The 13,856-nt window shown below is 38.0% G+C and overlaps 1 protein-coding gene across 1 annotated transcript; it reads left to right on the forward strand.

Annotated features, from left to right (window-relative positions):
• The first annotated feature begins 263 nt into the window (after nt 1–263).
• LOC108668869 lies at nt 264–12,965 on the forward strand. Its single transcript, XM_018156127.2, has 9 exons — nt 264–564; nt 6,503–6,625; nt 6,930–7,064; nt 7,565–7,738; nt 8,394–8,615; nt 8,794–8,977; nt 9,550–10,071; nt 10,640–10,759; nt 11,047–12,965. The coding sequence occupies exons 1-9, from the start codon at nt 409–411 to the stop codon at nt 11,973–11,975; spliced, it is 2,565 nt and encodes an 854-aa protein (XP_018011616.1). The 5' UTR covers nt 264–408; the 3' UTR covers nt 11,976–12,965.
• The last annotated feature ends 891 nt before the right edge of the window (nt 12,966–13,856 follow it).

The following is a 13,856-nucleotide window of genomic DNA, read 5'->3' on the forward strand; positions in this document are numbered from 1 at the left end:
TATTTCAAACACTTCAATTAGATATCGATTCAATGAACGTAGAGCGTTTCCAAATTCGTCTCTATTAGTTTACAAATAATAAAATGATATCATTTATCTACAATGAATAAATAATCAAATAGAATATTTCTACATCATCTGCATTTTTTTCCTTTCAATACTTCAAAGTCTGTTGATCTTCTCATGCACGTACGTTAGTATCAATTATATTTGTACGTACGTGGTGATGTCGAGAACAAACATCTCTTACGTTGTCAGTTTATGTTGAATAGTTGATGTTTGTTTGGGAGCTGAGTGACTGAGTCCTAACGTATTCTAGAGCTCCCGGAATCGTTAAAATATTTGACTTCTTTTAACCGAAATTAACTCATTATTCGCAGCTTGTTTGTAACTCTAGCAATAAAAGAAATGGAGTCCCTGACAGAAAATGAAATAAAACTTTTTAAAAATGAATTTGAAAAAGAATTGGTGCGCTTGCATGAAAGCCACGATTCTCCCCACAGTCATTGGTCTAGACTTATTATGCCTCGTCATAAAATTGACCAAATTATTCAACATTTAAAGGTGGGCTATGTAAGATTGATTTAGTATCTTAGTGCTTTCTAGTGTATTGAATTAAATTGGTTATGATAGGTGTTAGGTAATAAGCTAAGAAATGTTTTAAATAGGGTAAACGCAGTATATTCCCACTATGCAGAGGGTGGATGCAGGTGCAGCGTTGCCAATATATGGATTTTTAAGCCCAAAGCGTCGCCGGCCATTTTAAAGATGCGTCGCCGGGTAATTTTTAATAAAAAGCCATTTACGCTGAGTAATGACAAACTATTTACAAGCCACGAACTTATTTACANCCAGTTCAACCCACCATTGGTTACGGTGCTCGAACAATTCAAAGATGTGTTATATCATGAAGGCAACCCAACAACAGTGATACTAATAGAGTACACTGCACAGTGCATACCCACACATTAGCAAGTCAGGATATCAACTGCAAGGTTGCTGACTTGCTTAGTTGTCTCATTACTCTCGTACTTGGTGTTGGTAAGCCGAAGGGTGGTATTCGTACATCGCGTTCACGATTGCGTTCACGTCATATTTGCTTCTCGAGCAACACGACGGTTGAGTGGGTTGACAAACATGAGCGTTGCTCCTGGTCCAGTAGCTTCCGTTTGATCGCGCGTCTGGCTTCCGTATTTTCTTCTTGGCTTTGAACTTTGCGTGGATTTTGCTTTGCTGATTGCACTGCGGAATTCCTCTTGAATTCATTATCAATTTTGTGCATCTTGCGGAATTAGTGCCAATTTTTCGCAGCCTAAGCCCTCTATGGAATTCATTAACAGGCGAACTAATCCATCTGATGTCGCGTTTTTTCCACTTAGGCGAGTAGGGACGCCGTGTCTAGATTAGTCGGCCAATTAGTAGACAGTGGAGTGGAGTCCTGGTAAGATATTCCTAATAATACTAAAGCTAGTATTAGATATTATCTCTGCCTTTAGTAAAATTTTGTGCTATGCCTCCAGGAAATCTTCACAATTGCGCAGTTTCCTGAATTGTTTTCAAACACTTGGGCTTGTTTAACATTATTTAGAAAGGATACACATGGATATTTAGAGTTCTTTTTTGAAGATCAAACTATTATATCTTTTCCAACTTAAATTTTGTTGTATTTTGAAATGTTGTTGATATTTCTTTCCAAACTTTTTGTTGAAGGATATTGTTTAAGGCAAGATCGATGAATCTGATTCTGTGATTGAGCTGGATGCAAATCAAAGTCTGTCCAGTCAGCCGATGTCACCAGCTACAGCTAGTATGGCCNTTGCAAATTTGTCACTTTGGGCTTTGGAGCAGGATGGAATGCTAATTTTGAAGGTTCAAATATTATTTAATCCACCAAGACCACTTTTTTGACCCAATATAGTTAGGTATTTGAGGCAAAAAATGAACTTCTTAAATGCTTAAAACATGTACACTAACTTGCTCAGTTTCTATAAAGTACCTAATCACTTGGAAGTTGTATGCCTGCACCTTTTACTCAGCAATTAAAATTAGACTTATAAAAAGTATTAGTTAGTTGAAAATTTGTCTCTTAAGTTGACCACAATGAACTAAACTTCATTGAGTAATTATAACTATGCTGCAAAGCAGAGTTTTCCATCATGCACACTAAACATGCAGTTCAGACGAGCAGAATTACATATCACGTGGGCCAGCGTTCAACTGAATTAAATACCTAGCTTCATTCCCGCCTCCTGCTCCCAGTGATGATCTAGCGGGATGATCATTGCGGATGGTAACCAAGTCTGACTAATCTTTCGTATATTTAGTGCAAGATAATGATTAATTATGTTGTTTCTGATCAAACGAAGGAAAACGAACTTTTTGAAAATAATTCTGAAAGCATAGCGTCTATTTAATTCTAATACGGATCATTAATTTCAGCATCGTATTTCCAAAAATCAAGTATTGCATTTCTTTTAATTGAAAAACATTCTTTTACATCGAAAACCACAAATTTTTTCTTACAGCTCCTATGATGATTGACAAATGACAATCTCACTCATATAGCTAAAAATTTTATATTGAACAATTTTGTCATTTCAAAGACTCCATTGATTACACAACTTTAGTTCTGAAATAGTAGGGACATTTCCATTATCATTCTGAAATAGAAGCATCATTTCCATTCTTATATATAAACAGGATTAATAAAATACCTATCAAATCCATCCAATGTTGTTCAATGTTTGATGTATGAACGACAGTTTTACTTTCATTCCTATGATGCTCATTTTTACCGGTTGAAGCTGTAGAATTAAATTAAATTAAAAATTAATTAAAATTAAATTTTATTCAATTAAATTTTATTATTTAATACCTACACTAGATGGTACATACGTTGAATTAAATTCTATTAGAAAAATGTTGAATTAAAAATCTGATTCTATTTTTTAAATTAAAAATTATTTTTTAATAAATTAAATTGTATTATTAATGCACTATATGGTACATGCTCCCCCTCAGGGGGGACTTCTGACGGGTGTCTGTACCCGTCAGAAGTCCTATGGGATTTTGCGCTCCTAGGGGGATTGTTCCTGAGCGCCCCACCTTTGAGCTCGCGGTGTCTGATTGCAGGTCTCAGTTGTGGGGTTAAGTTATTATGTAGGCAGGATTCCTTGCATTTCCCTTCTCTGTCTCTCTCATGCGGGCGGCCGACGTCCCGTGTAAGCGACCTCTTGTTTGAGTGTCTTCGTTTCTGTTGCTTTTCACCTGTCCCTCCTTGTCACTTCGTCTCCTTGAGATGCTTACGCTGCTTCTTTCGAGCCAGCTTCAGCGGGCTGGACAACTGAGACCTTCCGCCCCTTGTGGGTGATGAATAATTGAGACCTTCCACCTCTATGGTGATGTTCATCTTGACTTTCGGTGCGAGATAGCTTAATAGCTGAAGCGCTAGTAAACATTTGGCCACTAAACTAACTAACTAACTGGTACATGCTCTATGTTTTATATAGTGAAATAGTTTCCCATTTTAGACAACAAACATTTTCTAAAAGGCACAAAACATTCGAAAACTCACAATGGCAAACGGAATCATTCAGAATTTCAAGTGAATTTATTAAGATAAGTTCAACATAATAGGGCAAATAATGGATAAAATTCAAATCTGAAATGTATAAATGGGTTTTTATAATTTAAAAACTTTCAATCATTTAAATCTCAGTATGGAATGTGGATCAAATCTATTTATTGTGAAATTGAACTAGACACAACCAAAACAAAAGTGTGTGACTCCGCCTTGTCATACGTAAACGTAGAAGCACGATGTGAAAGTAGGCAGTGAAAGGGTGACAGTTTACCTTCATAATTTTGTATGATATGGAAAACTTTATTGGTATTGTCCAATCGTGATAATTTTTTGCAAATATGCTCTATGTTTTATATAGTGAAATAGTTTCCCATTTTAGACAACAAACATTTTCTAAAAGGCACAAAACATTCGAAAACTCACAATGGCAAACGGAATCATTCAGAATTTCAAGTGAATTTATTAAGATAAGTTTAACATAATAGGGCAAATAATGGATAAAATTCAAATCTGAAATGTATAAATGGGTTTTTATAATTTTTAAAAACTTTCAGTCATTTAAATCTCAGTATGGAATGTGGATCAAATCTATTTATTGTGAAATTGAACTAGACACAACCAAAACAAAAGTGTGTGATTCCGCCTTGTCATACGTAAACGTAGAAGCACGATGTGAATGTACGCAGTGAAAGGGTGACAGTTTACCTTCATAATTTTATATGATATGGAAAACTTTATTGGTATTGTCCAATCGTGATAATTTTTTGCAAATGTGGAATTTTTTTTATTTATTTTAGAACATATTCTTTGCAAAAATTTGTCAACTACCCTACAGATAAATGACTAGTTAACTTGATTGAGGCATTGCCAACACTTGACATCCATTGATTGGATGTCAAACCATGCACAATTTCGGAAGCGCAACAGTTTCTAATGAGCTCAGTTTATCAATTTTCACTGCAGTGGAAGGTACTAGTGTAACGTGGTAGGGTAGGTTTTTTGATACATTTTCTCATGTTAACATGAGAATATATTACCTATACAGAATCCCACACTGCTTTGGAGGCACTATATTTTATTGATGAGTAGGAAAATTCCATCTAGAATTACCACTACTAGGTGTTATGTAACTTCTATGTATGCCACTTAAGCCATTTTTGAAAAATAGAGCCAGAGCTACCCATGGGCCAGCATGCAGAGGGTGCAAGCAGCGTTGCCTGTTGCCAAGATATGTTTTTTTTAGCCATAAGAGTGAAGCATTGCCAGCCATTTTCAAGATCCATTGACAGGTAATTTTTAATAAGAAAGTGCTGCAAGCAACTTTGAAGTTATTTCTCATTTGCAATAATTTCAAGATTATTGCAAATGAGATCTTCAGAAGGCATAAATTTTGCAGAGCAACTTTGATAGTATATCCCTTACTGAGGCTTACTCTCCACGCACTGCAACACTTACACACATTGCAACTGATTTCCAGACAAGCTTCACTGCATCCTGATCCATCTGGCGTACCGGAAACCTTACTATGTGTGCTTGCAGTCTTTCAGATTTGCAGTAATTGCAATGATTTCAAAGTAATTTCTGAAATGCAATAATTTCAATCCAAATGTGTCTGCAAGATCTTCGCTGGCATAAAATTTGCTGCTAATGTATCACCAAAGATCTTTTGATATTCACAAACTTTCTGTACCCTGGCCCATTCAGCATGGGCAATGGCATGGATGACGATAAAAATCCAGTCCTTGAAGTCAGTTCCACCCATTTTTATGTCCTTAGCCTAATCTATTTGCAAGGAAATAAGGAAAATGGTATATTTTTGCAGCATTACAATTTTCCTACTTGTTACTGAAATTTCATGGCTTCAACATTACAAATTTTTCATACATTATGAATCTTGCAACTTTGGCCCAATTGCGCTCTTGTGTTTAGAATTATCTAGGCATCTAGCAAGAATCTTGAGGTTCAAAAATTGGTGGGAAAGCTCTTATTATGGCTTGAACCCAAAATGGAAAATTGGGCAGAAGTCACTGGTGAATTGGACAAAAATGCCCATGAATTTGGCCAATTTCACCCATTCCTATGACCTTCTACCAATTTCACCCATTCCTATGACCTTCTACCAATTTCTTCTGTAAAAGATATGAAAAATTACCTGTTATTACCTGCAATATTTTTAATATTGGTAAAATGATTGCTTATGCCTGCAATTTTAGGAAACTTTTGTCTGATATTCAAAATCAGGATTTTGCAGCAGATTCTTTCCAGGCTAGCATTTTTACATGTGATTTATGATGATTACCTTTGAAACCATAGTTTATGCACATAATTTTTTGGAAAATTCTGCCCAATATTCATAATTGGACCTTGCAGATTAAAATTGAAAAATGCTAAATAACTACCGTGTGTAGTACAAAAAATGAGTTACTGCAATTTATTATCTTTATCAAATTTGGGTCAGAATATAAACCAAAGTTTTGCCATTCCTCCTGTTCCAGTTTGTACAAGATTGAAAAAGTCCTACTTAATACTAAAATCTTTTAAGTCTCAAGTTTACATATTTTTGATAACTTTGGGGTCTTGTGAAGTGAATTAACTGTTACTTTTGGCTTGGAAAGTAGATTTTTCCATGCCTCAGACTGCAAAGTTGAGCTGTTTAGGTTAAGAAATCATCCTGTTTAATTTTTTCGAGCTTTCCATCAAGCCATCTGACTGAAGTTCAAAAGTCATCCAGGCACTCACAGTCACCTCAACGTTGGCCACCCATGCCATGTTTTCCCAGTTCTTACCTATATTGTCTAAACAAGTAACCAATCACCAAATACTTGAATTGTATACATTTTTAAAAATTTTATGTATGTCATTACAATTTAGTTTGTTTGATACAAACATTTTATCTGTAATTATTTAATTTCTTTACAGGGAAGGTCAATTTTCCCTCCTGGGAAAATGAAATCATGGATTGAGTCCCGGAAGTTCAAAGTATTCAACAAACCATCACTTGGTCTTGCTGATGTTCTTATGGAACCAACCAAAGAGAAAGTGGCAAGTTTTCATTTTTGATTATACAATCAACATTATAAAAATATGTGTAGCTCTTCATGTTCAAACTATGGTACATTGACATAATCTTAATTAGTTCTTGACCAGAGTGCTTTTTACACAAATTTTACATAACTACCATGCAATCTCATTCATATTCTTCGATTTTTCTTCTTGAAAGTAGCCAATATTAACATACTGATGAATTTGCTTCATTTGTACACATTATTGATTGAATTTTATTATATTAGTTTTACCACAATTGTTCGAAACATTATGTGCCATAATGCAAATATAACTGCCCCAGGTTGCTCTTGGCGAGTCAAGTGGATCTGAGCTGCCTCGCTACCTGCGAGTGGTGCCAAGAGAGGACATATTTGACACTCTCCTCAAGATTCATTTGAAGCATAACCATAGCACTCTTAGAGAGACTGCACATTTGGTAACAATTTTGAGGCTAATTGATAATTCTACTCAATTTTAATTTTGCCACTTTTTTTTAACAAAGCTTTTAAAAAATTATTTCTAGATTAAATGCTTGAGTTTCCTATTCTAAATTAGGTATTTTTGAGGGAAAACATGCATAGCTTAATTACTAGTAAACCACAATTTCATTTTCTTATCCTTTTTATTGAGCAATTCAATCAAAAGCACACAAAAAAATGTTAAATCTCATTTGAAATAAATGGGTGATCCTCTTGAATTGAAATAAATTAACTTAAACAATTGTATATTTGGTAATAGGTTAGAACTAATATGACAAGGATTTTACAAGAAGAATATATTTTGTTACAAGAAGATAGTTTGAATTTTAGAAGCTATATGATGCCAGAAACCAAAGAACTTAACTCCACCAGTCCAATGATAATCCAGTGAACCTGTTTGAAGTGTAAGAAATATTTTTTCCAGATTGATGTTTTAAGAATAACTAATATTTTTCAGGTACGAAGTGTTATTTCCAACATCCCGCGATACCTGGTGCACAAGTTCATTCTATTGTGCCCTGTTTGCTCCAACAATGGAGCCTCGGGCAACAGCTCAGGACTGCCATACACGCCATCCCGCCGCTGCATGATCAAGGCTCGTCGCCGCCGCAAGCTCATGGATCAGTTCCAGGTTCACAATTGCAAAAGCATTAGCCATAGCGTGAATACACTAGCATTTCTGTTAGAAATATTTTTCTAGTGCAAGATGATTTCTGGGATGTTGCCGTACATGCTGAATCTTACAATATGCCAATATTTTACTATTAACACTTTGACTCCGATCCCTTCATCTTGTACTATTATTTCATTTTTTGTACCGTTTTTAAACAGGGTTGCCAGACGGTCATTTTTTCTGGAAAAATTCCATGATTTAGTTTTTCACAATTGTGTTGGCCGGCTAAAATTTATGATAGGGGTGCTTCCGAATTAAAATTTAAGTACTGCAAAAAGAAAATAATGGGAATTTTTAAAGTGGAACCTACAAATAAACTAGCATATATTGAGTTATCAGCCTTTTTTGACCTTTTTTGTTCTCGGATGTGGCCGATTTTAGGCAACCTGAATTATGTACCACTACGTCCTGGAGAAATACATTTTGTGGTACACATATGTACCACTTCGGAGTCAACGTGTTAAATATAGAAAAATTTACTATCAACTAATCATCCTTGGGTTGTTAGTTTTGAATTCTGAGATTCTCAGCCATATTTTGTGTGCCCACTTGTAACATATTTGGTTAACATCAACAGTTTGATGTTTAAATATACCGTAGTTTTATGTCCTAGGTGGATGTGCTGGATTTGAAGGATAACCCAGATGGTAGTTACCGCTACATACTCCACTGCATGGATCACATCACCGGTTTCCACTGGCTCTTTCCTCTGGCAGCAATTGATCCTGCAGAGGTTGCGCAAAATCTTGTCTGGGGAATTTTTTCCCTATTTGGCTTCCCATCCGAGCTTGTTTCAGACTACGGCAAGGAGTTTGCAAGCGCTGTAATAGAAGAGGTCTGTCCTTTTTTCCTTCCTTATTTCTGTTATAGTGTGATGAGTTTGTATTCTAATTGCACAGGGCTTTTATGATTTGGTTCCCTTATTGCCATCATAATAATATATAATATTGCGGCCATAATAACATATATGCAAGTAAGTATAAACTAGGTAATGGAAAATTTTGCCATTCTAGGTGACTCGCTTATGGCCGGACGAGTTGCAGATCAAGAACTACCTGGAGGGGAGCTCCTACAAGGGCGACGTGTCGAGACGCAACACACGCAACGTCACGCGCTTCATTGAGCACATGGCGGCTCAGAAGGCGGCGGCTGGCGACTCTAGACTCAAGTGGTCTGAGTGGTTGCCTGAAATACAGTGTGAGTTTATGAATATAAGGGAACCTGATACAAGTGGTCTGAGTGGTTGCCTGAAAACACTGCGAGTTTATGAATCAAAAGGAACCTGAAGCATGTATAGAAAACATTCGTTGTTTAATTATTGACTTTACAAGCAGCAGGACATTTCTTGTAGTTTATGCTTCAGTATTTTTGAAGAGAGACTTAGGGACTTTGCATTTGATTTATTTTTTCTGCGTCAATTTTCTTATAACATGTGTTGATATTGAGCTCTTGGGTGACGTCACTTTGAATTTATGATACCAGTTTCTTGGTGATGATGATACATAACTGTCATTTATTTAACTTGTCTTGTTCATCATGTATATGAGGAATAATAATGAGTGCCTGATTCCTGGAGCCATACCATCAAAAATAGTTACAGGTTCATAACTCCGTCAGCCAATCGCTGATAGATTTCAAGATTTAGCAACCTGATACTGATAACAATTAGATTTAGCTACGTTTATTTCAAAGTTTTGATTTGTTGCTGCAAGCTTGTAATTTTTTATTTTGCACGGTTCTGTTCGATTGTAATGGCTTTGTGTTTTCAGTTCTGCTGAACTCGACGATTCTAGATGTCCGGACGGGCAAGACGCCTTACGAAAAAGTCTTCCGTATGCAGCCTATTACGCCGCCTCTTAAACCCAAGCTTGGTCCCGCCCCAGGGGAGGTCCCTAGCAGGAAATACACTCCCAAGCGTCGCCGACACCACCTCAAGTACACGCCAGAGTTCCTAACGGAAGACGTCATCGATCACGCCAAAGTGCTAACAGTGGATGATGACGATATTCCAGATGTTGCAACTCACGCAGTCGTTGCTGCAGGACCAACGGTTATCTTGGATGGGGCCGGCGAACTTCATGAAATGCATGATCTCACATCAAACGTGTCCGGCATTATGGATATAACGTCTGGTATGGAGGATGTTGCTGCTCCAGTTGCTGCCATGCAGGAGGTCGTTGCAACGACAACGTCGTCGGATGCTAATTCCGGCAACGTTGTCGTTGTGGACATTGCTGGGGTTGAGCATACGGTGGAGAACTCTGTGGTTACGGACGGCTACGTTACAACTGGTACAGTCATACTTATAAATGTTCTTCAACACTTTAAAGTAAGGTACTCTGATCTCATGATGTATTGCAAGAAAATTTGTAAAAGAATCATGAAGGAAAGTAAAATTATCAAATCGAGCATTTGATAATTTATCGTTGTTATTTTTATCGTCGTAACGATTGTCTTTCACTGATAACGTCCGCTCTATGTGTTTTATTCAATGAATAATGCCTCGCTAGAAAGGCTTTCACGAAGCCTTTGCACTACAAGTTTTGTAGTGAAGTAATTCATAAGAATACGTCAGCAGTATGCAGTGATATCCACGAACAAGGCACTAATGTAGCTCCGATGAGCACTATAATATCCTACTGATAGTTGTTATGCATATAATTATAGTAAAAATGCCCTAACGACGTAGTGATGTGCGTGATGTAGACAATGTATCGTTGTGTTGTCTACCCACAACACAGCACAAGCTTTAATGAAATGGTTGTTCAAGCTTTCAAATAGAAATAAATAACCAACTGTCATATGTTCACATGAAAGCATAAATTTTGTTGTGATGTACTTGCTTGTCTTGTAACGCAGACGATCGTGTGACAGCAGCTGATCACGTGATGACGCAGTTCATGTCGCCTGGGGATGCCTACAATTTCGGCGCTGCGGGTGCCTCCTACTCCCTTCTGCCGTCTGCTGGGGACCACGAAGGTGCGTTACGATGTCGTTATATCAGTGAAGTTTTGAGTTGTGATGCCTACATGCTGCCTTGTCTGCCCAATTGGAAGCATTGTTTTGCTCATGGGATACTTTGTCCTGCCCAGAGAAGGCTTTGTTTTACCCATTGAAGGTTTTGTCTTGCCCACGAGGGACTTAGCCTTGGCCATAGTGGACTAGCCTTGCCCATAGGAGGCTTTGCTTTGTGAGCCATTTAGGATGCCATGTGTTGGCTAAGTTTTATTTTAAAGTGAAACCTGAGTGGCGCTGGTTCTTTGCAGGCGTTGATGGTTCGTACGAAGTCACGACGGACGATGCCACGGTCGAGATGACCTTTGTTGACGACTCGTCTTACGAGCCACGTCTCGAGGACGCGCAGGATGACGAGGTGACGTACATGGATGAGACCAGCGCTGCTGAACGGTGCGTCACATTGTCGGCTGATGGACGCCAGCTTGAAGTCGCTCAAATTAAGCCTGCGCCTTTGCCTGTCAAGATCGGGGCAAGAACGAATCAGAGGTACAGGATTGAGCCCTTCAGCCGTACTGTTGAGTATGTAGATGACGGCAGCATAAAGAGTCGTGCAGTTGAGTTACTAGACCAACGGTTGCAGAAACACACACATACGAGTGTATTGAGCCCCACAAAGAGCAAGCGTGTCATACAACTCAGTGATAAGAGAAAGTCAGGCACTGCGATGCCAAAGACGATCATCAAAAACATCGAGGTGACGTCATATGGCCCTGGCACAAACGAACCCCGTGAATTGTCTGCTGTGCAGCGCGCTCAGTTTGTTCGGAGCAAAGTTCCTTCACTAAAGATGCCTTCAGAGTATTCTCCCAAACCCATTATTACTTCTAATAAGTTTCTGGCCTTAACAACAGGACAGTCTACTAAATCAACCGTAAGTGTGACTAGCACCAGCGAGTTAGTTTCCGAGGAGCAGCCCCAAAATGTGTCTGAAGTATTACCGGCCTCTAAATGTTTGCCCGGAGAGGGTTCATCGCCGGCAATGTTTGCGAATAAGAGTACCTCCAAAGCGGCTAGTAAAAGTAAGGTAAGTGACAGAGGTTTCACAGGATTCCTAAGCTCCAAGCTAGACGACATTCCACGGAAAGACGGGATGTTTCAAGTTGACTTTGATTCTTCAGACGAAGACGAGTTTGATGGTGTGCTCAGCGGCGACGAAGGTGAAGAGATTTTCATGTAAAGTCATTAGACCGCTATTCCTATTGCATTGTAATATTTCTCAAGTGCTGAGTCTTTATATACGCTGCAATTTTCATATACTATTATCGATTTTTTTCTAGTTTAAAAATGAGGCAAAAAAAAACGAGTTACAGGAGACATTTCTATAAAAATATTGACGTCATCGGAGTCACAATGGAGTGAGATATATCTCAATCAACATGAATATCCATACTGACCCCCTTTACGATCGAAAATAGGATACTCGCTTTGAAAATCTGACTATCACTTTCACTTGAACCGTTCAGTCTCGCAGTAAAATGAGAGAAGAAAATTGATTAACGCATAAAATTATTAGACCAGAGACTGCGCTAATAACCGTCTATACAGAAAAGATCCGATAAACAAGTTTCGGAACCATAGCACATTTATAAAATATCACGTAATGGTTGTTAAATTTTCCGTTCATGCTTTTTCCCATGATTATGTATATCACTAAAAATGATAGCTTGTATCAAAGGGTAACTGATTCGATAGTTGTTGATACGTCATCGTAGATGCTTCCAACCCCGATACCCTGGATATTATATAAATTGGACATTTCATATGTTGGTGTAAAATCATGAGGCCTTTCATGAAATGAATTGCATTAAACGATGAAAATTGAATCGACTTTTTACATATCAAAACGTAGCAATTCTAAATAAAATATCGAATTTAATTCTTCATTTCAAAACTTTAGGATAGATGGTGGTCTGAGCGAGTCTTCCTTTAATTGGTAGTATGACATAGCTTTAAAAATCTAATCAGTGCCTGGAGGAATTATTCGAAAAATGCATTCATTATATTTTCCTTGTAGGCTGGAAAATGACGATTCGATGTTTTTCAGGCCGAGTTCACAGCTAGTCTCATGTTAGTCCACAATAAATGTTTAAACTATGTTTACGTCCGGCCAATCGTAGTCAATAACATCAATCGAAAAAATATCTCGTAGAATACAAACATTTATAAGTAAGAAAAACGTTGCCTCAAACAAACTTAAATCTGACACAAGTGCATCATTATTCATTCCAAGCTCAATATTTTCCATTGGATTTTAAAGAAAAAGTTTTTTTACGCAGTGCTGTGTAGCCACTTTAATGAGACCTAGAAAGGCAAATGTAAATTCGTCTTCTGTGCCAAAACATAGCTGCTAGAGGGTACTCTAAAAAAAAGCTGAACTTGTCATTTTTGGACTAAGTGTTGTCTACAGTTGGGATAACCATGCCGGTTAACACTTCAGGAATGCGCTTGATTGGGTGATACGCGACGTGATGAACTCTGTGAACCTCTCAGTAACTGTTGCTATTGGAACGCACGAGGCTAACGTCAATGACACACCGGGGGTGACTGCTGCTATGACTGAGAGTGGAAAGCGATTTTTGGAGAGTGCGTGGATGCCTGGATGGTGAGGGACAGGAAGCGGTTGGCAAGAGTGGAGGCCGTTGGTGGGGGTGTAAGAAAAAATTAATAAAGTTAGAATAACCAAACCAAAATAATTTAATATAACACTAACAGTCATTCAGGGCCTAAGAGGCCCCATACCCCCATAGCTTATATAAACGTGAACTATACAGAGCAATAATTGGGATGTAGCAAAAATAAACCAAATGAATTCCCTCTTGATTGTCTCTTCCCCTTGTTCTCATCTCGTCCTTAATACAAACTTTCAAAACCATCTAGCGTCTAGCGGTCTAGCCTCTCCTTTAATGTCGCTTCCACCTTTTTTTCTCAAAGTCACTACGCCCCAAATCCAAAGTCGATATGGGAGCGCAGCCGTGCGCCACCAATTTTGTGCACCAATAAGCCCTGAATCGAACGCCTTGGATCTCTCCGGATATCCACCAATCAGCCGTGCACCACT

This window comes from Hyalella azteca, unplaced genomic scaffold (genome assembly GCF_000764305.2).
Source record: "Hyalella azteca isolate HAZT.00-mixed unplaced genomic scaffold, Hazt_2.0.2 contig13552, whole genome shotgun sequence".
NCBI lineage: Eukaryota > Metazoa > Arthropoda > Malacostraca > Amphipoda > Hyalellidae > Hyalella > Hyalella azteca.